Below are 27,703 nucleotides of genomic sequence, written 5' to 3'. Positions count from 1 at the left end.
TTTTTTTAGGATGAACTTTGTCTCTACATCTTCTAGCATCCACTTGTCTAGAATGGAATTTTTGGAGAACAAACACCACATGCAGGCCTTCCTCACTCTAGCCGAGTCCAAGCTCAAATCCTGGATCATAAAGTACGGCCGACAAGAGACGGTGGAACTGATGCTCCACAACTATGTCGTAAGCTCAAGCTTCAATTCACTCTGTACATCATGTACTGAACGGTTAATTGAATCTTTAGGGTTCCAATGCAGATAGTATAGTGTATGACTGCTTTATGATGCACATGTGGTTACATTTTCCTCTTTGATTCCGTCTTTGTCAGTCATTTGTGGAGAAGCAACATTTCTTTGAAAATTACGAGGCATTGTTCCAGTCCCTGAAACAGTCTGCTGAGGCCTATGTCAATGCTGACAGCTCAGGTAAGAAATATATATACTATAAATGTATTATTTGATATGTAACAGACAGTATAACTTTCTTGGATCAGGGGCATGCTGTATGTTTTTATGTACAGCAAAACTCCTCAATTAGGACCCTACTGATAAATGTTAAATAACTGCATTTAAGAGCTGCAGATGCAGATAAAATCCTCTGTGAAGGAAGTCATTTTACATTGTGATATGAATCAATTAAAAGCTGAACTTGAAGGTTCAATCCTGATACTGTATGCAGCAGAAAGGAACAACTTTGAACACACTATATGCGGAATATACAGGACTGTCTGTTTTTGGCTATTCCAGCAACTAAAATACATGACAAATTAAGCTACTTAATTATTTCAATGTCAAAATCACATAAAAATCCAATATTGCAATGAAGCAGTCCTGCTCAGTGATGCAGTGATTAAAGCCATGTGATTGTCCACAATGGTTTCATACAATTAGAGAGATATTACAGAGATACATATCTCTGTATAAATGTTATGCTTGTTGTATACATTGTACATATAGCTCACCTTTATTGTTCCTTGTCAATAACGCAACAACCAATGAGACTTCATCTTCCACTAGCTCAGTCTGCCCCTGTCTGGTTTTACAGCTGGGTAGAAGGGGAGAGTCTGCAGGCTACAGCTAAATGAGGTTCCTTCCATTCCCAGCTCTCAGTGGGGAATACGACCCCATTTGCTAGTTAGGGGGCTGCTCCACTTCTGCAGGTCTCTGGGCGCAAACTGAGCTAGCTTGTTGGTTCCATTAAGTTTCAGGGTTGTGCTGCTTTAGGGTATGCAGCGCGGTGAAGTGAGGTATAGCGAGAAATCAGGACATTTGAGGCTTGATTGGTCGACCCTGCAAATGAAGTGCCCCCCACTGTCACTACCGTACCCACATGAGCCTTGCTGGTAGTTAGAACCCTGGGCTCTGATTGGCTGGATGAAGGCTCACTTTGAGGTTAGGAGAGACAGGAGAGACAGGAGAGGAGAATAAGGGGAGTGATAAGTAATGATTTACCATTTAAAGGCATAATACTATCAGATTAATGTGTATTTGAAACCAGATATTTGTTTTTGGTGGAGTCATTTATCAGCCCCACACTGGCTGACAATAGTTTGTGCTACAGGACGTGTGAGACCGGAGCGTTTGCACCGATGAAATGGAACACACAAGCAAAGATAACACGTCTCACTGTAGTGAGAGTTTTGAGGTCAGAGAGTTGTCAGCAAAGGCTTGTAGCTTTATCGGTCTTCATGTTCCCTGCGGCTGGTGTTTCTATGAATATGTGTACCATATGTGCAGTGCCTCAAAGTGAGGCTGTTTTGAATTGAGCAAGAGTGTGTACACTGTTTCAGTATGACTAGTATTGTTAGCAGCGACTGCAGTTATAGTAATAGTGGTAACGGTAGCAGCAGTGCTGCTGTTGATGTTGTTGTTGTTGTTGTTAAAGTTGATGTTTCACTCCTCCAGTGGACGAGGGTGAGATGGGAGTGCGCAGGTTCATGCGAGAGGTGGTGACCCAGTGGAGGAGTCTGTCCATGGAGGTGCGCAGCGTGAAGAGCATGCTGGAGGAGGTGCTGTCCAACTGGGACAGGTACAGCTCAACGGTGGCCTCCTTACAGGCGTGGCTGGAGGATGCAGAGGAAGCCCTGAGGCAGCCAGAAAACACAAAACGGGTATGAAATTAACTCTTAATATTGTGGGAAACCCCACCATACATAGACTCAAAGTTTTTTGTGTGTGTGCGCACAGATTAAGAGTCTCTTCATACATGCACTTACTTGATGCCTCAGAGTAGTAGCAATCAAATCCACGTCAGCCCAATTTCAAGCATTTGGTCTTATAAGTGGAATCCTATTAGCAGTCTCCACTCAAGTATCAAATGATCTCCTTGACTTACAACAAGCCACTAAGGATATTCCAGTTGTCACATCACCATGGTTACCTCATATTCACATCCCCACCAAGGATCAGACCGCTAATTACCCCAGTTTTTTAATGTCCTTTCTTTGTTTCCTTCTATGAATTCCTCTCTTTGTCTCTTTTTTGATAAGCTTCCTTTGTTCTTTCTTTGACACTCGTTCTGTGTGTTTTTCTTTGTTCCTCTTAATTTGTCTCCGTTTTCTTTCTTTCTGTCTTTTTAATGAGTCCGTCTCTCATCCAGGAGTTTTTCAGGAGTCTCAGCCACTGGATGGATCAGCATGCAGCCATGAACGACGCAGGCAATTTTCTCATTGAAACGTGTGACGAGACCGTGTCGCTTGATCTCAAGCAGCAGCTACTTCTTTTGAATGGACGATGGAGAGACCTCTTCCTCAAAGTCAAACAAGTAACAAACAAAAACAACCACTAATACTACTGTATGTCAGAGACTTACATTGATTATATTGTATACCTAGGTGTGTAACAAGATGGCAGTTTTAAGAAAGTTTATGTTTTCTTCTTTTTAATCTTTGGTACTATTTGACCCAGGCCTGATGAAGATACATCTCTCCATAAAATCAATCCTAAACTTTGTACCAACTTCCCTTTACTGCAGTATGCCCGTGCAGATGAGCTGGAGAAGTGGAGAAAAGACTATCTAAAGGCTGTGTCTGCCCTCAAAGAGCTGCTGGACACAGCAGAGGCAAAGCTCAATGTACCTGTCCAGGTGTCTTTCCTCAACGTTAGAGCCTTTCTGCAAGACGTGGAGGTGAGAAAATCTATCTCACGTTAAGATCAGACTTAAGATTGTTGTTGATTCAGCTGATAATATGACATCATCACGATTACAATTTCTACACATTTATTAGGTTGGTAGCGTCACAACATCCCTATTAGTGCCCAATGTATTGTTTCTGAATAGTGATTATGTTGCACCATCTACGTCTAGTCAGTAGTTTAGCTCTGAGACACAATTGAGACGATCCAAGTTACAACAACACTGATGGCAGCTCTTGTTACATTTTTTTTTTTTATTACCAAAAGCAGTTTTGACGAAAGCACATTCAATTTAAGGATGTTCAAGATTCCCCTTTGCCTCCACGTCTCATCTCAGAATACCAAGCAAAAGGTTATTGCCATGGAGACACAATACAAGCTGGCTGCCCGCAGTGCTCAGCTCCTTGCCAAGGATGCACCACAGGATGAGGCTGCCAGGGTCATGGCAACTATGGGAACAGCCAAAGGTCAGCTGAGTAAGGTAGGTATCACTCAGAAACAAGAGAAGTTGTGTGAAATGTATCTCAAGTCTTTCTTTGAAAGCACCACCATTAGACGTTTTTAATAGTATCCTCGTCTTACATCGTTGTCACATTCCGTGTCACTATTTAATGGCCTTTCTTGTTGATTTTTGTCTCCAGGTGAGAGAGCGGTGTCCCTCCCTCGTGAGGGAGTGTCATGTCCTTCTGCCTCTGTTGGAAGAGATGGAGAAACACATCACTGCTTTTTATCAAGCCCTCGAGCGGGCCAGTCGCATCACTTCGGCTGCCAGAGACACAGACACGCAGACCCAGACCCAGCAGAAACAAAAGTGGCAGGTTAGATATGATGACAATGAATAAGATTGAACTTAAATGGTTACCAAGTAGAAGCATGACTGGTTTAAGGAAAATTCATGTTTTTTTTCCGGCAAGGTGTCTTATTGTAGTCTTCCTCGTCATTCTGCACACAATCAGTTTTACAGTACGATTGGTATATGTCATGGGTATTTTAGGTTTGTTCACCTGCATTTTAATATCCAGTTAGTGGTTTAGATAATTTGATTAAACTGGGGATTTGTTTATAGTCTGTCTGATCGCTCCTATGACTTGTGACTAAAAGGGGTTAGTAGTATGTTATCATAAGCAAAAGGAATGATGGAAAAATCTACAAAAATAAGACTCCGGGTGTAAAAAGTTGAAATTGTCCTTTTAGGTTATGTGTGCGCCTGCTGGCCCACATTCAAATATAACAATCTGGTGTGTCTATTCTCTACTTCACTACTATTCCCAGCTCGTTAGAATCATATTAATCTTCTATTTACAACATCTTTATACTCTAACCTTGTTGTCTGATGGGAAGGGAATTGCGGATTTATAAGAATGGTGTTGAAATATTTGAATGCACCATTATCATCACTCTTGAATGTTTGTTATCTTTGTTTCCTCAATTTCCTCAGGATTTGTTAAATCAGCAGCAAAGCTGTAAACGCTGTCTGTCAGTGATTGAGAGGAATCACCACACATTGCAGAGGGCACTCTCCACCAGTAAGGTGCTCCGAAACGTCGACCTGTCCCTGCTACAAAACAGAGTGGCTGAAATACAGGGCTCAGCACAGGTTAGTGTTGAACTTACTTGTACACGTTGACATACCAGAATGCCACCGCATTACCACATCGCTGATTATATCAATTAGGTTACAAGAACATCAAAACACCCAGGAGGCAACAGTCTGCGCCTCATTTGCTTAACGTAAGAAAAATAATGTAATTACACTCTATTACCGATGAGACCAGTTCCAATCACCACTACCTACTGTCCGTCCTCTCAGGTTTTGCTGAAGGAGGTTGGGGAATGGAGAAGGCAGGAAGAGGCCAACAACTGCCTGAGGAGGAGGTTTGAGGAATCAAGACAAGAGCTGGAGAGAGTGCTGAAAAAAGCTCAGGGCTGCTTGAGAGAGACTGGAGACGCCGAGGAGTTACTGAAGAAACACCACGTAAGATCAAACCCATAACTTTCTGCTGTAGCTTATCTGTAGAAAGAGAACACTGGCTGCTACATCTTTTCCTGACCACAAAGACAAACAGTTGCAGTGTGTAAAACAGCAAAACAGAACTCAAAATACATCTGTAAGTCATTCTGTTCTTCAGTCTTCATCAACATAAACTCAAGAATTGATTCTCATACTCATCGCTTTTATTTTATTCTGCACAGGATTTTTTTGGCCAACTGGACCAGCGGTTGCTGAGTGTGTTCTTGAAGGCATGTGACGAGCTGACTGACATCCTACCACAGGAGGAGCAACAGGGGCTGCAAGAAACTGTCCGCAGGCTGCACAAACACTGGAAGGTCAGGGGTCACCTTGCTTTAACACTCTCACTAATTACTGTACATCTCTGGAGGCGCTTAGCTGATACTTCATTAACTTAACCAGGAAGACCTATGGCTTTGATAGAGTTCCCTCCAGTGTGTTTCCAATTAACCTGTACTAGTTAGATTAAAATGCAACCCTCTCAGTGTTTACGCACAGTCTCCCTAGAGGATATTTTGTCTCTGACAGTTTCGGGGATGATATAATGTGAGACTCATTTATATTATAGTATATCTTATCTACCATGTCTCCTATACTCTGCTCCTACTCTGTTTCCCACAGGACATGCATGGCGAGGTACCGTCTCACCTGCTCTGTCTGAAAGTGAAGGTGGAACAAAATCGAGTGGCTGTGATCATACAAGACTGCAGAGCAGAGCTGGACAGAGAAATACAAGCCCTCTCTGGTACCTGCACCAGTGAGCGAGTGATCAAAGAGCACAGAGTGAGCCTTGGATTTGGTAGAAACTTAAAACCGATTAAACCAGGAGTGAGAGATGGAGAAAGATAAAATCACTTAATGTCATCTTCATCATCATTCTGGAGTGTTCTAAACTCAACATTTCCTTCTCTTATCTCCAGACGTTCTTCAGGGAACGAAAACCTTTGACTTTGTGTGAGAAGAGGATTAGAAACATGGAGGATCTGTGTCATCAGCTGCCTGACAACGACCCGGCTTATCGAATGCTAGACTCCGCAAGAAGGGCTGCAGAAGAGGTTACAGAGCAAATCAAAAGCACCCACCTCAAACTGGAGCATCACCCTGATAAGTGGAAAAAGTGGAACGAGAGGTAACGGTTGACAAAAACTCAACTCCTTAAAGTCTGGAATTTCACTGAAGGGGCTTCAAAGTAGTTGTTCCTTTTTCTAGGTTCTGTGAGCTTTCCGATTGGCTCTCATCTCAGAGGAGGCAGGTGAGGCTCTTGAGAGAGACAGCGAGAAATTCCACCCATCAGGAGCAAGTGCACGCTGCTGTTCAGGTGAGCTAGCACATTATAGTTGCTGCTGTAGGCACAAAGAATAGCTGATGATTCAATACAGCTCAGCCTCGGTAAACCTGCATTCCCTTTTTTGTGCTTCCACCATCTCCAGGCACTGCAGGAAGAGGTAGATGCCCGAGAGGAGAGCCTGTTGTGGCTTAAGAGCTGTCTTGCTGGACTGTCTGAGGTTAGCTCTGAGCTGGAGGTCCAGAGACAGAGAACAGCTCTGGCCAAACTCTCAGCTGACCTGCGGGCGCTCCTTTCTTCACTCTGTCAGGTATTCTAAGATATTCCAAATGCTTAAAATGTGTCTATATCCTGTGTTATCTTTCTGTCTGATCCTTTGCCTCCCTCATTCACAGTGGGGTGAGGAGGGCTCTGCTATGTTCCAGTACGAGGAGCTGAGAGAGGAGGTGCATGGTGCTCTGGAAGAAGTTCTAAGAGTGCGAAGTGAGGCTGAGGAGCAGACCAGCAGGATCCTGGATGCTGAGGACCTGGAGGAGGCCAACCAGCTTTATCTTATTCACCAGGTGTGTGTGGTGAGGCAGGAGAGAGGTGATGTCAACTGTGTACAGACATTTCATTTACAGAAGCTTCCATCTAAAGGATACATCATTGAAATCAGTTGCTGTTTTGTGTTCAAAGTAAACAATTTCTAGCCTCTTTAATTTCTGTATTCAAATGTTTTACACTCAGTTTTTTTGTATCTTGTGAGGTATTTCATGTTCCAAAGGCGAAAATAATTGTAATTTTATTTATTTACTTATTTTTATATCTGGTTTAAGTGATCTAAAGGCAATTAAAGACATTCCACAAACTATTTTGAAGAGCAACGTAACTGCCCCTCAAAGTCTTAGCTTTACTGACCTCCAGTGGTTCAACTTCTTTCAGTGATGTTCATGTGTTCTCTAGGACCCTGCGACATCAATGTATGTTTACAATGTTACATGGTTATCTTATTCTCATTGTACAACATGGTTGAATAACGAAATGGTGTAGATGGAGGTGCTACCAAGGACACTTCTGGATCAGGGGTAAAACCAGGAAAACACTGCTTCTCACTCCACTTCAATTATGCTCTTGTTGTGGCAAAAACCAAATTTGTCACCTGGCATGTTGTTTTCTTTACTATGTGTTTGTTATAGCACCACCAAAAGCGCCTGCATGCTAACAACAGAGAGGCAGAGCTTCTGGTGGCGCACTGCCACCAGCTGCAGAAAGGGGAGGGGCTCGGTCAGTCTCTGCGGGAGCTGGAGGGAGCGTTCAGAGATGTTGACCACAAATCGGGGGCAAAAGAGCACAACCTGCAGGTACACCAAGTCTGGATTTTTCTCACATGACAGTATGCTAATGTTTGCATGTGTGTGTCCACACAGATCCCTGCAGTCATCATTGATCGCTCCATGTTGAACCTTAACCAGATATTGATTGTTATGTGGTGTGTTTATTTAGTTTGAGTCTGTTGTCTTGGGATTTGTTTAGATCTATTCTATCACTGTCTTCGAATTGATCAGAAAATCAACACGAGTCCGCATGAAAATGTCCAAGATGTATGGAATGCACAAGTTAATTATCAAGGGGAAAATTACTGTAAAACACCTTAAATCAAAACTCAGGGATGAATGTTAAAGGTTTTTGGTGTCTGTCCCTCTGAATAAATCAAAGCTAAAGATCCATTTTAGACAGACCTTATTATGCCAGCGTTAAATAATTAAAGAGAAAGAGATTGATGCAGTTGATGATTATGCATTGAAAGATGAGATAGAAAATGCATTTTTGTTCCTTGTAACAATTTAGTCTGATAATCTAGAATTAAATTAAGGCCAGAGAGTGCTTTTGTTAGTTTGGTTCTTTGAATGAAACCAAACACTGCCGTACCCATTAACTCTGTATGTATGTAATATGTATACATTATTCTGCTGTTTCTTCATCACCTCAAGGCAACTCTGAGCTCCTGGCAGAGTTTTGAAGCAGAAAGAGAAACAGTTTGGAGGTTTATCAGTAATACCAGCAAAGAGCTGCACAAAGAACTGATTTTCAGCAGTCTGGACAGCCTGAAAACTGAACTGGAGCAGAACAAGGTGAGTATATACAATAAGCGTACATGCATGTAGAGCATGCTCTGTATTTGCTCTCATACAATATATTTATTTTTTTGTCTGTAGGAGCTCCTCACAAAGGTTGAGGAGTTTTCTGTGCGTGCAGCTTTCCTCCTCGAGAAGGCGGAAGAAGTTCAGCTTGGTCCGAAGAATCAAACTCTTCTTCTGCAGCAGGCCGAGTCAACCAGAGAAGCACTCGCACAACTTCAAGACCACCTCAACAAGAAGTATGTCCCGTCGTCATCCCCAGCTTCCCATCCAATTTAATTATAACGGAGTATACTGTAACTCCCTCAAACTTCAAAGTCATGATTTCAGGTTTGATGTGGAAAATTGACGAAGCAATGGTCTACTTGTGTGCCAGTTTGTTCTCATTCCCACAGTATATCTAGATATGCATGCAGTATATTTTACTAAATTGTTCTCGTCTAATCTTGCATCTCCCAGTGTTGTCCAGCTGGAGATGATGTGTATGTGGTGGGAGCGCTTCTGCAGCGAATCAGAGGCTTTCTCTCTGTGGATCAGTGAGAAAGAGACGGAGCTGGAGGCCATCAAGTCCACCTCCTCCTTAGATCCTCTGGATAAACACATCAGCACATTGGAGGTATATCTTTTTTTCTCTACCTTGGTTTTTTATATCTAATACTGACTGCACGCTGTATAGCTAAGAACATGTCACAGCTTCTTCAATCATCTTCGGATATTCATGAATAAATATGCATCATCCACATGTTTTTTTTTTTTAGTAGCTCCCAAGAAAATTTGTCAAAATTGCTGTCTGGCCTTTAGCCCGGAGTGTACAGTATCAGTGAGGCCCGAGGGTTATTAAGATTAAGATGAAATAAGATTAAATTTGAACATAACCCCAAGGGGGAAATTGGGTCAGAGGAGCTTCAGCGAAGACTAGGATATAGAAAATAAATTGATCATATTGAAAAAAAATGTAATCTTGGTTTTCCAGACCTCAGCCTTGTTAATCTCATGGAGGTGCAGAAGAGGAGAAAAAAAATGTCAAAAACATTTGGGATAACAGGACTTAAGAAGTCCTGCGGCAGACAAACTTCTGTGCTTGAATTTTTCTACAACTTTATGAACCTAAAGAGACATTATTTTTTTAATCTATCATAGACAAAGGAATTCATTGAAGATAACACATAACATTGTCTGTTCGGTCTTGTTTATTGTCCCACAGGCTGTGGCAGAAGGTTTAGAGGAGAGAAGGGCAGCCCTGGCCCACATGGAGGTGGACTGTGAGGCCCTGTCGAGGTTTGTGACCCCCGGAGAGGCTGGACGTATCCGGGCTCGACTTGCACAGATGAGGCGCTGCTGGGAAGAGTTGATGGGGAGAGTAGAGCAGCTGGGAGGACAGCTCAACCAGAGCGCCTCGTACTGGCAGAGATACAACGATAACCTAGAACAGGTATACAGCAACACATAACGGAAAGGTTTGGTGCAGAAATTGTAATTAAGACTTTGCAGGGCCACCGGTTAAATACTCTTTTGAATAATTGAAGCTGTTGTCATTATCAGGTCAAGAAAGCAATGGCTGACCTGAAAGAGAAGCTTGACTCTCCGGTCACATACTGCTCATCTTCATCTGAGACCTACAAAAGCCTCCAGGATCATATGGTAAGAAAAAAAACACAAAGAATGCCTTCATGTGACATCACCATATGGATTTATGGTTTTAACTTCGGTTGGCTCAACTAAATCCTCAGGACCTGAAGGGTATCTTTTGTATGATTTTTTTAAAACAGTATTTTAATCAACTTATTATTTCTTATGACTATTTTAGTACATTGTTACTTGTCATGGTAGTAGGATTTATGTTCAAGAGTTTGTAGCCATTGAGGTTTAAGGTTCTCTGCGGAGCTGATGACAAGTACATATCCGTCTCCTCCAGGAGGTCTGCCAGGCTGTTGAGCAGCTGAACCCCAGGCTGATGGCTTTGTGTTCGGCCATGAAGAGGCTTGGTGAGGGCAGCCAGCTGGAGGAAGAGGTGGCTAACCTCCAGAAGCAACAGCGAGACTTTTTGGGAAAGGCAACAGAAAAGCAATCGACATTACAGAGCCTTCTAGCACTTTGGCAGAGGTAAAGTTATATGTTATTGAATTCTTTTTTGAAAATAGGGGCATTGGCAAAAGAAAGATATGCATTTACATTTATCTGAAAAAGAACATCAGTCTGTGTTAATCTCATGCATCTAGCTTTGCTGAGCAAATTCCTGAATGTTTTACTATTGAATACCCAGACATGAGCCATCCTATTTAGCTTTTAAGACAATTAGTCACCATGAGCTTAATTATGTTATTGCCAGCTGCTGCCGTGATGCCTTGGTGGGCTGACTCTGAACCTTATGAGTGTGTGACCCTCCAACACCTAGAAGACGTATGTTTGAATATTTCAAGGGTTTGTCACAAAACACATAGAAATGTTTTATAAATAACATTTTTAGCACAAACTGCTTTGGTCCCTGCGTCACACACGCATCTTATCCTGATTGTAAAAATCATGCTATTTCCCCTTTCATGTTGCACATGTGTTCTTTCTGCTGAATCCTCCTCTCTGTGCCAATTTCCTCTTTTATTCCCCGAATCATTCCCTCATCCTAGTGTGATGAAGAGGAGCAAGATCTTGTCTATGACTCAATCTGTCTGTCCTCCAGTCAGCCATCGCCTTTCTATTCTAATAATAGGCTTTTCTTATCACTTCCTTTGATCGCACAATAGACTTGGACAATAGACTGGAGCGATTTCTTCTCACTCTTCTGTATTAGTCACATGGTAGCTGTTTATAGAGTTAAAGCTTCGGTGCTTGTTTCATTGTATTTATCCAGTCGGTGGCTCTTTTTAGATGAAGTACATTTTCTTTACGTGTGTGTGTGTGTGTGTGTATGTGTGTGTCTGTTTGTTTATGTGTGGCTCTCTGCAGTCAATCTTCTCCCCTGCATGTGTGTGTATGAGGGATTACTTACAGCACTGGGTGCTCTGGCAAAATAGGTTGTCACAATATGACCCTGTCACTGATACTGAGGCGTGGTCAGATAATAACACAATAACACACAGACTATCACTGTGTGTGAGTGTGTGTATGTGTGTGTGTCATTGCGTGTGTATACTTTAAGATCACAGGTAACTAAGGTATTGTTAGATCAGTATTTATTCTATTCATTTTCAGAATAGTGCCGCATAAATCATATTTCATTTGAATGTTATTTTCTGAGTGCCACCTTTGTATCCACAGATTTGAAAAGGAGAGTTCGTCCATGAAAAGCTGGTTGAGCAGGTGTGAGTTTGTTTGCTGTCCAGACTCAGACCTGCTTTCTGCAGACAAAATAAAGCTTAGCAATGAACTACTAAATGTACAGGTAAGTCATTTTACTATTAGCCATTTGCATGTAGAGTGTTTATTTTCCCTTCTCAGTTTTGTGTGGCATGATTTTTAAATACTTATTCACCCCTCCAGGAAATGCAGGGGGAGACGGCATCCTACGAGGCTCTCCTACGGGGTCTTGTGAATCTTGCACTGTGTCTGTACCCCACAGCGCCTGAAGCTCGTATCCAAGAGCTCAGCGATGATCTCGCACAACTACAGGAAAGATGCACCTCTGTGAAGAACAGCACATCACACAGGCAATTATCTTGTTAGACATATCATACAGATAATTTAACTTTATTTATCGATCCAGAAATGGCATCCAGAAATTGTGTGGTTCAGCTTTTTTTCCCCAGGTTGTTTGTTTTGTGTAAATATACACCTGTCAAAACAATAATCATGTTCATGCCCTTAATCCAAACTGCCTTTCTCCTCTCTTTTAGGCTTGAGCTGCTGGAGACACAGTTGTCACAGCTGGAGCAGTTTGATCAGGCCCTGCTGACTATGACCCAAAGGAGTGAAACCTTCCTGTCTGGCTTGAGAAGCTCTTCCCAGGTTGATATTGCTGATCTTGAGTCTGCAATTAGTAAGCTGACGGTGAGAATCAGTACTTTGCTGTCAAAAATGATGTCCTTTATGGGTTTTGTATATGAGAGTTGTTACAGTCAGCAGGTTTACATTGATTACTGTAGGAGCTAATATATAATATTTGTCTAATTGAACTATCTTGTTGCAGGAGCATGAGGTGCAACTGCAGGCACATGCATCGCTGAGAGACACTCTTCAGCAGAGAGAGTCCTCCCTGCTTCGCTGCGCCACTTCAGAGGCCCAACAGCAGCTGCAGGCCTGGAGAGAGGACTGCCTGCAGCCCCTCAATGAATCCCAGCGTCTCCTACTCCTCCGTAAAGAATGCCTGACTGAGTTAAAAGCGTTTTTTAAGAAACATGGAGCGGCAGCTCAGGCTGTTCGGCGCCTTCACGAGGCAGTGGAGGGCAGAGGGAGCTGGGACCGTTCAAAAGCTGAAGAGCTGCACCGTGGAATAGGAGAGGGGGCTAAAGACGTGGCCCGGCTTGAGGCTGAGGCGGTCGGGTTAGATGGGCAGCTAAGCAAAGCACACCTTAACCTGAGTGGGGCAGAGGGGCGGGGCTCCAAAGACATGAGCCATCCTCAGGCAAAAACATCTTGCAGGGGGCAGGCGGTGGCCCTCACGATTGCTTTAGAGGAGGTGCAGAGGGGCGTGGGATGGAGGCAGAGTGAAGCAGACGCTCTGGGGGCTTTATGGAGCTCCTTTAGGGAGAGGAGGGAGGAGGTGATGAAGAATTTGAAGAAACTGGAGAATGAAGCGCGGCACGAGGGGGCCAGAGAGAGCTCTGTACAGGCTTTTCAAAACAGGTACGTAAATGGTAATCAGCCTCCTGGATCTATTATTGTATCACATTGAACACCACAATAGTTTGCTCCTATACCAGCTTTGTTTTGTAAGATACATGGTTGAATATACTTTCAAATGCGTCCTCTGAGACCTACTGTAAGCCAAACTGTGAGAATTTAATATATGAATGATGCCAAACCATAGATCCAAATCCTTTTTAAACTTGTTAAAACTGAGAATCTTGATATATCCCGTTGGAATCAGGCTAGTAATCCCTATTGTTTTCTTCTGCATCTATTTCTCCCAGGTTGCGTTTTTTCGTCCAGCTGGATGATGAGCTCCAGTCCCTGCAGCATTCCCAGCGGTGGTTAGAGGAGAAGGGAAGCCAGCTGGCCCAAAGAGACAGCGAGCTGGCTGGGGAGGCTCTCAGGGAGGTAGCTCTGGTGAAGACAGCCTGGGAGAGTGTCAGGACTCTGATCTCCAATGGGTAGGGATGGAGGACGACAAAGGGATTTTGACTTATTCATCTCATTTAAATTCCTTGGCTCTATTTGTTTTTAGTCCTATTTATACAGCACTTGCAGCGTTTGTTGTAATTTTATAATTTAATCCAGTGCCAAGTGATAATAGTCTTTGACTTTTTTCTTCTCTTTTCTCATGCAGTCAGGAACAGAATGGAGTTGTAGTAGATCTTCTCCGCCAGTTCCACCACTTGAAGTCAACCCTCACCACTGTCGTTGAGAATGCTCAGGCTGTTGCTCACAATCTGCCCGACCACAACCATAATGCTCAGGAGGCCAAAAGGACTTTAACACGAGTCAGTACCTTTTTTTTGTTTTTCCCAGAAAATTATTAACAGTTACATTTTCAGTTTTTTTCTTTTCCAATGATGCATATGGTAAGCACAATGTCTGGTTAAGATTCATATATCAAAACACGTGTTGTCAAGACAGAACATCCATTGTATTATTGTTGTATATAACTTGTATATATCCTGATATTCCAGAGTTGAAGATTCATAGCTTTCACTGGGCTGTTACAATTGTTTCCTTTCTTAAGATCACTGCACTATGTAATTCTGCAGCTATTGTTTTACAAGTATCAGACGGCAATGTGTATGTTTTTACAATAAACGATAAACAATACTGTTTGTACAGTATCTCTCCCTCTAGTGGTGGTCTGTTGTCATTCTCTCTTCACTCTTCTCTGTCCCTCCAGCATGACACGGTCCAAGCCGAGCTGAGAGAACAACAGGAAGCAATGGACCAGCTCATCAGCACAGTGGAGGACCTGCAGAGAGAGCTGGAGAAGGTTCCCAACTCTGATGCAAGCTCCATCCAGAGAGACATGGAGACGTTAAGAGACCAGTGGCTGGAGGTGAGTGGTAGTTGATATAACACATGCTGTGCCTTGCCACTATTTTGGTAAAGAAGCCCTGACAGCTGAAATCACTGGGCTGTTTTTCATTGCATGATATATTGACACACTTGAGCGAGCTGGTCAAACAGGTGGAAATAATACTTTCTGAGTTTTGTCCTCATCCTGACACGTGGTACTTCATAAATTCTGTCTGGAGCTGGAACGTGATAACGACTATGGAGGGATTTGTGGTGTTGTTTTATGTGAAAATCAATTATGACTTCCACATTCCAGCTCTGCCAAACACTTGCGCTGTTCCTCTTTTAATGATATTTATTTATGTTTTTCCCCTTTTCCCTTTTTACCTCTTGAGAGATTTAGTTGGCTGCTCAGCTGTCACAAATGAGACAGAAATATAAACAAGTCCAGACACGTTACCTGCCTTTCTGTCTCTCTCTCTCTCACTTCTCATCCACACATCTGTCAAACCAATTAAGTCTTGTTTTCCTTCCGTCTCCCAGTAAAGCTTACTGTCCCTTGTTACATAGAGAGAAAGCTCAACACAAAGAGGGAGAGAGATCCTACCTCTCCTCAGTCTCCTGTTGATTGAGACGTATCCTGTTCTGTACTTAGACTGCTGCTCTCTGTTCCTGCAGGTCTCGGAGAGAATACAAACCAACACAGAGAGACTGGGCTACTGTGTTGCACTGTGGAGCGACCTCAAGTCCATGGAGCAGGACATTAACCAATGGGCTGCCAACTCCATCGCTGATCTCACCGACAGTGTTTCCAATCTCAGTGATAAAGAGCAGACAGAGGTCCATCTCGCCACATTTCAGGTCAGAGCACGCTGGACAGTCTGCATGAAAAAGTGTATGAATGATTATGGTGGTGTAATATTCAGAGTGATTTCATAGTGGGTGTGATTTAATTAAAATGTCCAGCACTTTGATCTACAGGCTGAGGTTGAAAAGAGGGAGCAGAGGCTGGATACCCTGCAGGAGAGAGTAACAGAGCTGAAGGAGCGAGCCAAACTGCAAGAAACCCCGATACAAATGCAGGTGATTATGGTGGGGAGTGAAATTCGCGCAAGATTTTCCTGAAATTATTACAGCAAAATAATATTTTTTCCATTGACATTTAGGCCAGGGATTTCAAACACTGTTACAAAACTCCCAATGGTGCAGCACTTTGGGGCGGCCGTGGCTCATTGGGTAGAGAGAATAATCCTTGGCTGTTCCGAGTCCTCTGCTGAAGTGTCCCTGAGCAAGACACTAAACCCCTAACCGCTCCCCATGTGCTTCTCAGCAGCCCACTGCTCCCAATAAGCTAGGGATGGGTTGAATGCAGAAGTTACATTTCATATATATGTACCTAATGTATATGACGACTATAATTAATTTCATTAAAAACCACAAGACCTTAAAAGGAACATGAAGAGAAATAAGCATTCAACTAAATATATAAAGGAAAAGTGGAAAACAACAACAACATAAGAATTTTGGTTGACGAATGGCAAAACATCAATTCACAGATATGGATGGAATTCTCTTGGAAATTTTATTTTTATTTTTCAACTGTCAGTCCCAAGGTCAATTGTAAACATTTAAACCTAAATCTTCCAAGCTTGAGAGAGTTTGGAGTACTAGATGCAGATCACTCATATACTGTATATTTGGGAAATGCTGCAGGAGCACCTGGAAGCACATTGTGTGTGTATGTTGTTTATGTGGGATTTTGGTTATATGATGTTGTTTCATTTCTTTGTTGAACCAGGTCCTGGAGTCAGACCTGAGGAAGAAAATGACCCATGCGCGAGAGGTGTACAACCAGGCCAAACACACTCTGACCTACTTCAGTTTCCAGAAGCAGCGTTTGGAGGACCTCATGTCCCAGATGGCCGAGCGGCTGGTGGCAGTTGAGGGCTCCTTATCTGACCTCACTGAAGCTACTTCTGCTGAAGACATCGGTACAGTTAAGGTATGACACTGTCATTTCCCTCAATGTGATACAAGAACACAATAATTCAATTCTTATACATGTTATACAGTATATATAAAATAATACTAATGCCTAAAGTAACCATACAGTCTTCCTCTACTTCCTAGTCAAAAGCTATTCCTATTGCTATCCCTGTCGCTTCATATTTCTACTAATCATGCACTATATGAAGACACACAATGATACAATATTCAATCGGTAATGCCTTAATTATTTAAATGGCCTCAGGAAATAGACAAGGCAAGTTTATTTGTATCGCACCTTTAAACACAGAGGCAATTAAAAGTTATTTAAAATTAAAGTCTGAGCACTCACCTTGGGTATGGTACTCTTCAATTGCCTATAAAGACAAACTGAGAGGCGTAATGATGAGAACATTTTTGCGTGAGACCCTATTGTTCCCTGAGGGTGAACTTCTGTCCTCAATTATGACCCTCTTTAGGAGATCAGAGGTCAGAACATACTCTAAGCTGGCAGTTGTTGGGAATAACATAGCCTCAAAAAGGGGGCACCATTATGTTGGGAACGTAAAGGAGCGTGTTTGGGTTATCAGCATCTAAGAAACTAAATTCTTGACATCAATAGAATTATTAATGTCAGTAACAATTATTAATAACAGGGCACCACCCTGCGAATAGGGACCAATAACCAAACGATAAACTAAGTCTCATAATTAGTGTTCACTCGCAATGTCAACAGTCTGAGTACTATTACACATTCAGAGTGAAAGTGAAGGTTTAAGTTTCGAGCACAGACCACATATACAGCTATTATCACAATACACATGCACAAAGTAATCACAGACAGCTGCTCTTTAAAATATAACAGAGTTTATTACCTTCTAATACTAATGATCTAGTCAACTAATATCTAAACTAACAACAACTATACATTCATGAGCACGCTATCTAAAATCAACAGACGATTGAAAAGAGGGGGGGGAAGTGTGTGTGCGTGTGTGTGTGTGTGTGTGTGTGTGTGTGTGTGTGAGTGTATGTGTGTGTAAGGGGGAGGAGCGAGGGAACAGCTCAGCGACGTATGACGTAGTTGGGACGTCTCTCATGCGTGAGACTCAAAAATGGCGGATAGCCAACAGGAGACCTGGCGTCTATACGTGCCGGTAGCCGTTTAGCACGTAGCTACATTAGCTCAAAGCTATATGTGTGTGTGTGGATTAGTAAAAGAGAAGGGAAAGAAACAAAACAAAATGAAATAAAACAAAAGATTAAGATCCTTCGCGCCGCGCGGGAGTACAGAAGATTGCTCTCTCAGCCAGGGGAGCAAGAACCGCGACTCTTTGTCTCAGCCGGCGGTTCTGACCTCCTGAACTGATGAGAAGCAACTTTGACCTCACTGCGGCTGTCTCGACACGAATCACAGTAGCATGGAATACACGCTAACTTCTACACAACACTAGCAATTTCAGGGATCGCCAGTGTCGGTGATTATAAAGCATATACCACGTTATAAAAATGAACAGTACTTTAAGCACACAAACAAGATAAAATAAACACAAATTAACTCTGCCCAGAATCTATGTCGCCTTACGGTACGATGCAATCGTGGTGATTGAGGGGGGGGATTCTTCTGAGGGGTTCTTTTGAGCTTCGTTGGGCCCAGGCAGCGGGAGGTGTTCTCTTGGTAGGAGAGAATCGCTGTCGTCTGGATAAGGGATTTTCGCGGCCTTATTTTCTGAGCGAACGAGGCGCTTGATGGAGAGTGGAAGTTCTCTCTCTCTCTCTCTGAAGAAGTCTTGCTTCTTCACTTCTGCAGGAATAAAGGGGTTCGCTTCGTGGATACGAACAAAGATAAAATAGACAGTTTGGTGAATTCGGCCAAAGAATATAAACTGTTAGACCTAGGATTTGGTTGAAAAGAGAAACAACGTTGGTGTGCTCCCTAGCTCGACGGAGGTCGAAGGGGGAAAAGCATTGAGGTGGGGGTTGCAGGTAGTTTTGTAGAACAGTGGCTGAACCACAGGGGTCCTGGGGTGTCTTGGCTCTCGGCCAATTAGATTGCAGCGCTGCTTTCAGGTACCTTCAGGAACACAGTTTTTGGGGGAGTAAGATCGTCTTACCGGAGGTCCCGCCTCGGCATCCCTGCTCTCGTCCAATGAGAGCAGTGTGGCATTTTGGGGAGGAAACTCACACCCTAATGTGAATTTCTTCAAAGTTGGGGGGTTTGGTGCTCAAACTACAATCAGGATGAAACCTTTGCTTGCAAAAGGCAAGGCCTGACTCTCTCTCTTTGTTCCACAGCACATGTCGAAGCCACATAGTCAGATCCCAACACAGTAATTCCAGCTGTAGCTCACATCTGCAAGGTGGATGTAGCACATGTCACTGCCTCTGCCCTCTCCACCACCCTGTAACCCCCAATTATGAATACACATCCTCTTATTTCCTCACGTTTCATTTACAGGACCTGCAGGGCGTTGTGCAGCAACAGAGGGCAGACATGGACTCAGCTAGAGATGCTCTGAGTGCCCTGTGCCGGTCTCATCCCTCTCAGGAGCTGTCGTGCCTCTCCTCTGACCTCACCTCCATTGCCAAGCGAACGGAGGCTGTCGCCCAGCGCTGTGCCAAGACCAAGGGCAGCCTGCAGGATGGGCTACAGCTCCACTTCAACGGTAATAGATATATAGTGTGGTTTGGATTTTGTGGAGTAAGATTTTAATCTGGATCATCTCTGTTTGATGGTTTATAACTTCTAAGTATAGATTTTAATAGCACTTCCTAATCACTCAATCAAACAGTACACAACTACATGATGCAAAGTCATTTGTTAGTGGTGCAACAGATTTATTGTTGATTTATCCGACATTTTTCCCCATGGCCCACTCAATCCGCCCACAACAGCCCACACTCCATTGACACACACTGTCTGGTACACTGGTGCGCTCTCATCGCTCAGACACACACACCTGTGCCTCGGAGACTAATGTCGCTCTTGTCACATCTGCTCTCGAGGGACTCGTTTTGGGCTTGTTGCCAAGGCAACCCAGCGCAGCACAGCACAGCATGGACACGCCCTCACTTAGCATCTGCCTCTCCTCTTCTCGCTCTCCTCCTTCGGGTGCCTTCACTTTTAAATGTTCTGTGCCTTTTATTTTTAACACATCAATTTTCCTGAACTTGTCAGCATATATTTATTTTAGCCTTTAGTCTACCACTTCTTTATGTTACTCCAAGCAGAGCTCGTCCAAGACTTCCACTCCCGGCTTACAGATCTGAAGTTGGAGCTGAAAGAATGTTCGAACCTGTCGGGGGACGCTGCTGTCCTTGGAGCTAAGTTGCAGCGGTTAAAGGTATTGTTATATGTCGTACTTTTACTGGTGCAGTTGTCAGGGCATCGTGTTAAACCAAAAGTCTCTCAGTTTTTAGTAACTTCACTTGTTGATACTGGCACGCTATCAAACTTTGACACACCAAAATAATTTTATATCGTCATTAGAACAAAGTTAATGGATTAAAGAAGTAATAATTATGTTATGGTAACAATTCATTTCATATCTTCCATGTAATTTACTACATTATCTTCTACAAAATGTCATCATTGAATAATATCCGTCATCATTAATGCTTCATTGGTCCAAACTAAATCTGAGCTTGTAATGAACAAACGACAGCATCTTACTTACAGGAATTGTGCTGGAAGTACAAATACTCCCAGAGTTTATAACGTTTATACAGCTTCTTAGGAAGGTATAACCAGTGTTATAAGTCTAGCTCTGAGGGTTGTGGCTCTTTATATTAGCAGAGACATATCACTTTTTTATTAGCAACATGTTCCTTATACATCCACAGGTGTCAGTCGAGCGGACATCTGAGGGTGACGAGTGTTTCTCTAAGGTTTGTGAGGAAGCCGAGAGGCTACAAGTCCACCTGCCTAAAGCTGGAGCAGCACAGATCCGAGAGCACCTCTCCTCCTGTCAGAAAGAGTGGAGGAGCTACCTGGACTGCTGCTCTCAGAGCCAACGAGACTTGGAAGAGAGTATTGACCTAATAAAAAAGTAAGTCATTATTCTTGTTGTGTCGTGTGTTTATGCAAAGCAATTAGAGTTAAATGGAAATGCACCTCCTCTCCAGCTTTAATGACTGTGTGGAGGGTATAAGAGACTGGCTGAAGCAGATGGATCTCAGCCTCAAGAGAGAGCCTGTTCTTGGGGCAGAGTGCCAGCAAGGAGCCCCAGACACCACAGAAGAGCTGGAGAGGATAGAAAACCTCCACGAGGAACTGCTTGCAAGAAGGTGTGTATATATGTGGGTGTGTGAGGCCATATGTTATAGATGCCATAGCGTGGGCTGTTAAATATTCCAAACAATATCATTGTCTCTTGAAAGGGACTCCATCGAGCATCTCTGCCAGGAGGCCCAGTGTTTGTCTGAAGCAGGCCGGGGGTCAGGGGGAGAGGTCAGAGTGACAGGCCAGCTCCAGATGGAGCACCAGGCCCTGCTGAAGGCAGCCAGGGAGAAGCTGCGAGGCTGCCAAGAGAGCCAGGCCTTTGGAGAGACCCTCCAAGGGTTTTGGGCCTGGCTGGAGGAGATCCAGGAGAGACTGGGTACAGTAGACAGCACCATGGGGACCAAAGAGCAGTTAGAGCAGAGGCTGGAGACTGTGCAGGTGAGAGGGGCTTTTGACTAGTTGACTATGCATATCTGTAATTTACATGAATTATTTTATACGATGAACTAAAGGGGTTGGAATCTTTAAGAATGCACGCACTTATTTAGTTCTTTACTTAATAAATCTACACAAATAGTTCTTTTTTCTACAGTAGTTCTGGTAAACACAAGAGGGAGCTGTTCGCTTGAGAATGTATTCATCAAAAATTCTGATGTCTAAATCCAGTTCACTCTGACCCTTATTTGTATGCACAGGACATCCTGCTTTTGAAGGGGGAAGGGGAGGTCAAGCTGAATATGGCAATGGGTAAGGGTGAGTTGGCCCTGCGCAGCTATGGAGCCGCCGGACAGGAAGTGGTCCGCTCTCAGCTACAGGAAGTGGAGGATGCGTGGGCCACACTTCTTGTGACTACCATGAGCTGTCACAGGTAGACTGCTCACCTTGTTCCATCACCTAAAATGTAATGTGATGGTGTAGAAGAGGTCCTTCCTTTAACTTAACATTCTTTGTCATCATTTCATTGTAGATTTGCATTTACAGAAACTGGACAAACTGCAGAACTGTGAACTGCAAACCATTCTTGATTTTTGTTGTTTTTATTTTGCCTTTAAAACATTTAGCCCTGGATATGTGTGCCAGATTATTTTCACCATGATAGATTGATGTCTCAATGCCATTAATTACCATTAGGTTAAATACATAATGAGCAGTATTTGTCTCATTTGGTAACTCTGATTGATGTACTTGATTTAGTGCGTTTTTTTGTGTGTGTCTGTGCGCTCGCATGACAACATGCACATGCGTGTTGGTGTTTAATTGGGCAATTATGGCCCCTCCTAGAAAAAAATTGATCTCATTAGGGAATAAATGGTGGATGGCAAACATCAGTGGGTCACACATGGGCTGTGTTTGTGTTTTAAGGTTAAGGGGATAACAGGAGGCATGGGGTAGCAGGTGATATAGGTGTGTGTGTGTGTGTGTGTGTGTGTGTGTGTGTGAGATATTGGCATTATTTGTACATGCAGGGATAACAGATGGCAAGGAAAATTGTGTGTATCTGCGCCTGTGTGTGTTTGAACCACAGCATAAAGAGGATAAAGGCACTAAGCCAGTATTACAGCCAGTATTTAGATTTATTGGCCATATCATGAGTATGAAATACTGTACCTGTATATGAGAGTGAAAAGGTACACAGAAGAACATTATATGTACAGATTTTATGTACCAAAAGCAACCAGACTACATATATATTTGTATAGATTATACGTATATATATATATATATATATATATATATTTGGATTAATCCGAAAAAGCAACTACTATTATTACCAGCCGCGACAGCGACGCTGGAATTGTTTTCTCCTTGTGAGTCTGTGTGTGAGTCATCATGGCAATATGTGGTCCTGGAGACATCTACTGTAGCAGGAACTACAGGCGGTTTTGATTATTTTTGCCAGAGTTTGAAGATGGGTGTGGTCTGAGCAAGGGTGCCGAAAGAAGTGGGGTAGGGAGTAGGGAAGGGGCCATTGGCCCCCTCCACTGTACGCCCCTGGCCCGATTTGGTATCGCTGATGTAGTGATGCCATTGTAAGATGGTCTCTCCTTACTTTTTTCTTTATTCAAAATGTATATTCCATATGTGCCAGTCACAGACAATCACAACTAGATCTTCTGTCGTCCCTCCAGTCGACTAGAGTGGACCGTGTCGCAGTGGGGAGGATACCTGGAAGGTGCTGCCCAACTGGGATGCTGGATGGAGGCTGTAGAGAGAGAGGTGTGTGCCCCTCTCACCCCTCAGGCAGGGCCCAGAGAAAAGGCATCCCAGCTCGAGAGACTCAGAGCTCTGCTGGCTGATCTGGAAGACCACCAGGTGGCTCTGTCCAGCCTAGAAGAGAAAGCCAGAGAACTGTTCAAGAAGACTGGCGATGCCGGCTTTAATCACGGGGCCCGCACCCAGCTGCAGGTGCAGTTTGATGACCTCACAGCCTTGGTGGAGGTATAACGTTACTTAATCTTTCGTTGTATTTGGTTAAAAACCTTTAAAATCCCGAGCGTACCAATTTATTGTACTTATCTCACCAACTAATTAAGTAAGTGCGTTGTTATTTTAGAGTAGTTGTTGACTGATTGTGTCCATTGTCTTTGTCTTCAGGAGAGAGTACGTCTAGCGCAGGCCGTTGTGTTGGAACACCAAGAATACCTGGAGGCTGTTAGGGAGCTCACTGATTGGCTGATGAGTGCTGGAGAGGAGCTACATCATTGGTCTGATACGTCAGGAGACTCTACCGCCATCAAGAAGAAACTGTCAGAAGTGAGGGTAAGGCAGGTTGTCAACATACAAAGAAATCCCCTTGTTGATGCCGACTGACACTCCTTTTGTTTTTATTTGTAAACACTTTTGTCAAGAAACTAATTCCAAATTTGACAAAAGAACTATACGTTGACAGATAATAACGTGGCACATCTGACAGGTGACACGCCTATTGTGCTGTACAGTGCACATAGGTGTGCCGTCAAAGTAGATTTCCTCGAGTTTTCAATAATTTTACATAATCTTTATCGACAGATGGAGTTTGTTGTCATGGAATTGCAGATGTTCAAATTTACATTTTTTGTGGGCACTTCAAGGACGGCGTTTCAGCTGAAACTCTTGATTAATTCTACTTTGGACCATATGTGTTGGTCCTTTTGTATGATGTTAAGCAGTCACTAATTACGTGTGCATTGAAATAGTACTTCTATATAAATCCATATTCCACCCCATAAGTCTACATGAGAAATGTTGGATCCTTATCCTTATCCTTATCGCAGTATCTTATTTTATATTGATGTTCTATGAGTGTAACAGCAAGCGATGTTTCTCTGAATTCCCACCACAGCATGCCTTAAGGATGTGCAGTGTTTTGGTGAAACTATACCTCGTTGAAAGATGTTATGTGTGTCGTATGTTGCTAAGGTAACTGATTGCTGAATTATCTGAACCCATCTAATCGTAATGGACTCCTGCTATCAAGGAGGGCAAACAATGTAGGGAACTGGAATTGGTTCTCAGTTTGTTCCCATATCACAGCCAAATATCTCAATCTCTCTTGGCACATTTTACTGCCACTATGTTGGTCTATTACTGTGTAAAAAAAGGGGAGAGCAGTGCAATTAATACCTAAGCTTTTCCCTGTTCAATAATTCTGCAATTACAGAGAGAAAATATGTGAGGCGATATTGATTTGCATTTAAATTTGACACGTGGGCCCTTATTATCACATGATGTTGTGTTTGTAGAGTCATGGTGTGAATCATTTCAGTAGAGGAGGAAATATCATTTGTTGTATAGCGAGTTGCGCCATTTTCATTTCCCAGTCATGGTCTCAAGGTTAATGTTCATATCCTTCTACTCACACACAAAAATGATCAGCTGCTGTTTTCCCCCCCTTTTTAATCTGGCTATCAGCTTAATGCTATTGCATCACACTGGATTGTTTTGCTTTTCACACTCTCTGCCTTCCGAGTGCTACCTTTCTACTCAGAATGAGAGATGGAGGCGGAGGATGAAATTAGATATAGGGAGAGAATACTGAGATAGCAAATGAAAACACAGGACATCATAAACGAATGCTTGAAAGACAGAATCAAAGAGATAAAGACAGTGAGCAGGAGACATAAGCCGCTTTAAATAGAATCGGAGGTTGCAGTTTCCGTAGCCACAGTTTCCGTAGCAACTTCGTCTCCTATCTACCTTCCCCATCTCTTCAGGAGCGTGTGGAGTGTCAGCTACTGGAGGGCCGAGAGCGCCTCAGCCGGGTGCGTCGGAGTGCAGCGTCCACGGCGGAACACACGGCGGCGGGTGGCTGCGAGGCCATGGACCGACAGCTGGGGGCGCTGTCCCAGGCTCTGGAGCAGTGGGAGGGGGCCGCCCTGAGGGCCAGGGACAACCTGGAGGGGGCCCTCGCTGCTGCTGCAGCCTCGGAGGAAGAATATCACCGTCTGACCGTCCGGCTGGAGGATGAGTTGAAAGAGCTGGATGGACGGCTGAAGGTGTGGAGCCAGGAGTTGATTAAAGCTGAAGGGCGGAGCAACGGCGAGGAAGCAGTGGAGGGATGGAAGCTGGCTAAGGTATATGAGCATTTAAATAAATGACAGTTTACCGTCTGAATTATTCACTGTTCATCTGCTCACAATAGTTCATTCAAAAAATAATAGATCATAAAAACTCTGTTCGACTGAGATTTGGGTTGGCGAACTGTGATGTGTAAAAAAAGCTGACAGTGGCTACTGTGCAGCACCGTACTATGTTAATTTTAGAGAAGGTGATTAGCATTGTTTAATGAAAAGTACCCACAGGCACACACACACACACACACCCTGGGCAGACATAGGCTACATCCTCTGCATTCAGCTATGTTTTCTCTGTCAGTAATTAACCATTCCATTTGTAAATCCGAAAAACAGATTAGTTTGTAAATCAGCTTTACTGGGATGACGAAGGAGTGACAGCTACAATCCCATCAGTTTCTCTTGTTTTCTCCTCAGTCTGTCTTCTGTCCCCTCTACCCCTCCCCCTTTTGTTTTGTTAGCCATTATTTTCCACTATCTCTCCCTCGCAAACATTCCCCTTTTCAATTCCTGCTTCTTTCCCCTTTCTGTACTGACTTGTTTGAACTCCAGTGTACAGCGATGTCTTTCCCGACTGCAGGGGTTGATTCTTAGATGCTCTTGCTCCTCACCTCCCCTGCTGCTCTGTTTCTAACATCCACAGGATGTTTACAGTGTGACAATTTCTCTGTACTGTCGAGGCCATGCCAGCATGTACACCTTCACACTCCTCCCCGGCTTCTTCGGCCATGCCTTCCTCTGTTTTTTCTCAATTTGGGGCTGTCAAAGAACAGAGGAGGAGTCTTTCCCCCTCCTCCGCTTCTCTCTCTCTCTCCTCCTCCAGCCTGCTTCCTGTGTCCAGCCGTGTTTTCGTTACGCGCTCGTTTGTGTGCGTTTGAAGCAATCCTGCATCTGTGAGGGCTGACAGCTGAATTCCACCGGGAGAGAGCGTGAGAGAGTGAGAAGGAGGAACAAATGTGTGAGAGGGAAAGAGTGCAAGGAGTGGGAGGAGGGAGAAAGAAAGAGGAGAGAGGAGGGAAGAGAAAGTAGTAGAACGTTTAGACGAGGGAAGGAGAAGAGAGCAACGAGTCCAGGAGAACGGAGAAGGAGGGAGGGTTGCTTATTGGTAATACGTCAGAAGGAGAACAAGCGAGCGAGCATCAGAGAGAGAGAGAGAGAGAAAGGGATAGGGCTTGTACATATTTCATGGGACAGGATTTGATGACTGTATGAGTGCAGAATGTGAGGCACGCTGAGGAGAGCGGGAGAACGTTATCCGCAGCTCCTTCCTGCCGCCACTCTCCGCGAAGAACAGAAATGCTATTGTACAAGCAGCACTGTGAGTATGTGTTGGAGTGTGTGTCTGTGAGAGAGAGAAGAGCTGAGAAGATGAAGCCAGGGTGTGAATAGGAATGTGAGTGCACTTATTGAAGGGTGTCATGCAGATCCATTGGGTGCTTGTCACTCGTTAACACACACACACACACACACACACACACACACACACACTCTGAGCCAGCTGGTGTCTGTTTTGTGTTGTTTTAGGAGATACTGGAGGGCTTGCAGAGCGCCGAGCCGATGGCGGAGAAGTTGAAAGGCCAACTTAACGACCTGGTGCGATACTCCAGGGACCTGGGCTCACAATCAGACCGGGTCACCGCGCTTATCAAACAGCACAACAGGTAAGAGTGTTCTGCTTCAGTGAACAGCGTGTGGTGGAAAATACTTTGGTGTTTGTTTTCTCTATGTGGATTTGAAATTAAACTGAGCTGTTTGCTTAGGCTGAGTGATGCATCATATTGTCATCCATGGATTTTCAACGGATTTATATCATGTTGATATGATCTTACCACTTTATGGTTGAATAATTCAGATCAAGCTGTGCTTAAAACCTCCTTAATTTTACACATAGAATAATTTTATTCAATACATAACAGTAGAACATTTATGCTTTGCATAATTGTATAATTTCTTTGAATGTTGGTTAGATCATTTATATGATTTGGCATGTTTTTGCCATATCCTAATATCGGGCACTATATCTTTAATAACATTATGATAGAGATTTTGCCAAGCCCTATTATAATCCTAATTGGGACAGTGTCTTGCACATAATAAGAAAAATGCACAAAACTGACCATGCATTATATACTCATTCATTCCATAACACGGCACCATAACCAAAATAGAAGAAGGGCAGCATTCTCCCCAAAAACAACATTTGCATGTCCGAAAGGACAGTGTCCGTTTTTACAAGCTCATTTGTATTAGAAGCGTGTGTGTGTGTGTGTGTGTGTGTGTGTGTGTGTGTGTGTGTGTGTG

General features: G+C 43.5%; 1 protein-coding gene across 8 annotated transcripts in view; it reads left to right on the top strand.

Moving 5' to 3' along the window:
• Positions 1-27,703, top strand: part of syne1a (spectrin repeat containing, nuclear envelope 1a) — a 122,884-nt gene that overhangs the window by 27,299 nt on the left and 67,882 nt on the right. For 7 of the 8 annotated variants that reach the window (XM_031875462.1, XM_031875459.1, XM_031875461.1 and 4 more), the window contains 42 exons: positions 10-178; positions 324-420; positions 1,900-2,105; positions 2,594-2,758; positions 2,969-3,121; positions 3,467-3,610; positions 3,771-3,947; positions 4,568-4,726; positions 4,940-5,104; positions 5,323-5,457; positions 5,762-5,923; positions 6,061-6,269; positions 6,350-6,458; positions 6,571-6,735; positions 6,821-6,988; positions 7,604-7,768; positions 8,399-8,539; positions 8,624-8,784; positions 9,005-9,161; positions 9,750-9,977; positions 10,088-10,186; positions 10,461-10,648; positions 11,801-11,924; positions 12,023-12,189; positions 12,376-12,529; positions 12,669-13,324; positions 13,612-13,791; positions 13,968-14,121; positions 14,523-14,681; positions 15,320-15,502; positions 15,623-15,724; positions 16,440-16,643; positions 19,086-19,293; positions 19,859-19,971; positions 20,471-20,676; positions 20,753-20,914; positions 21,008-21,287; positions 21,545-21,717; positions 22,979-23,288; positions 23,445-23,609; positions 25,043-25,402; positions 26,927-27,063. In XM_031875462.1, the coding sequence (XP_031731322.1) occupies positions 10-178; positions 324-420; positions 1,900-2,105; positions 2,594-2,758; positions 2,969-3,121; positions 3,467-3,610; positions 3,771-3,947; positions 4,568-4,726; positions 4,940-5,104; positions 5,323-5,457; positions 5,762-5,923; positions 6,061-6,269; positions 6,350-6,458; positions 6,571-6,735; positions 6,821-6,988; positions 7,604-7,768; positions 8,399-8,539; positions 8,624-8,784; positions 9,005-9,161; positions 9,750-9,977; positions 10,088-10,186; positions 10,461-10,648; positions 11,801-11,924; positions 12,023-12,189; positions 12,376-12,529; positions 12,669-13,324; positions 13,612-13,791; positions 13,968-14,121; positions 14,523-14,681; positions 15,320-15,502; positions 15,623-15,724; positions 16,440-16,643; positions 19,086-19,293; positions 19,859-19,971; positions 20,471-20,676; positions 20,753-20,914; positions 21,008-21,287; positions 21,545-21,717; positions 22,979-23,288; positions 23,445-23,609; positions 25,043-25,402; positions 26,927-27,063 (7,719 nt within the window). Of the gene's footprint in view, positions 1-9; positions 179-323; positions 421-1,899; positions 2,106-2,593; positions 2,759-2,968; positions 3,122-3,466; positions 3,611-3,770; positions 3,948-4,567; positions 4,727-4,939; positions 5,105-5,322; positions 5,458-5,761; positions 5,924-6,060; positions 6,270-6,349; positions 6,459-6,570; positions 6,736-6,820; positions 6,989-7,603; positions 7,769-8,398; positions 8,540-8,623; positions 8,785-9,004; positions 9,162-9,749; positions 9,978-10,087; positions 10,187-10,460; positions 10,649-11,800; positions 11,925-12,022; positions 12,190-12,375; positions 12,530-12,668; positions 13,325-13,611; positions 13,792-13,967; positions 14,122-14,522; positions 14,682-15,319; positions 15,503-15,622; positions 15,725-16,439; positions 16,644-19,085; positions 19,294-19,858; positions 19,972-20,470; positions 20,677-20,752; positions 20,915-21,007; positions 21,288-21,544; positions 21,718-22,978; positions 23,289-23,444; positions 23,610-25,042; positions 25,403-26,425; positions 26,721-26,926; positions 27,064-27,703 lie in introns of those variants that run through there. The other variant, XM_031875465.1, reaches the window with a different exon arrangement.

Source organism: Anarrhichthys ocellatus, unplaced genomic scaffold, assembly GCF_004355925.1.
Source record: "Anarrhichthys ocellatus isolate YVR2014 unplaced genomic scaffold, GSC_Weel_1.0 scaffold91, whole genome shotgun sequence".
NCBI classification, from domain to species: Eukaryota; Metazoa; Chordata; class Actinopteri; order Perciformes; family Anarhichadidae; genus Anarrhichthys; species Anarrhichthys ocellatus.
Note: the sequence above shows the minus strand (reverse complement) of the source record. Positions and strands in the feature narration are given on the sequence as shown.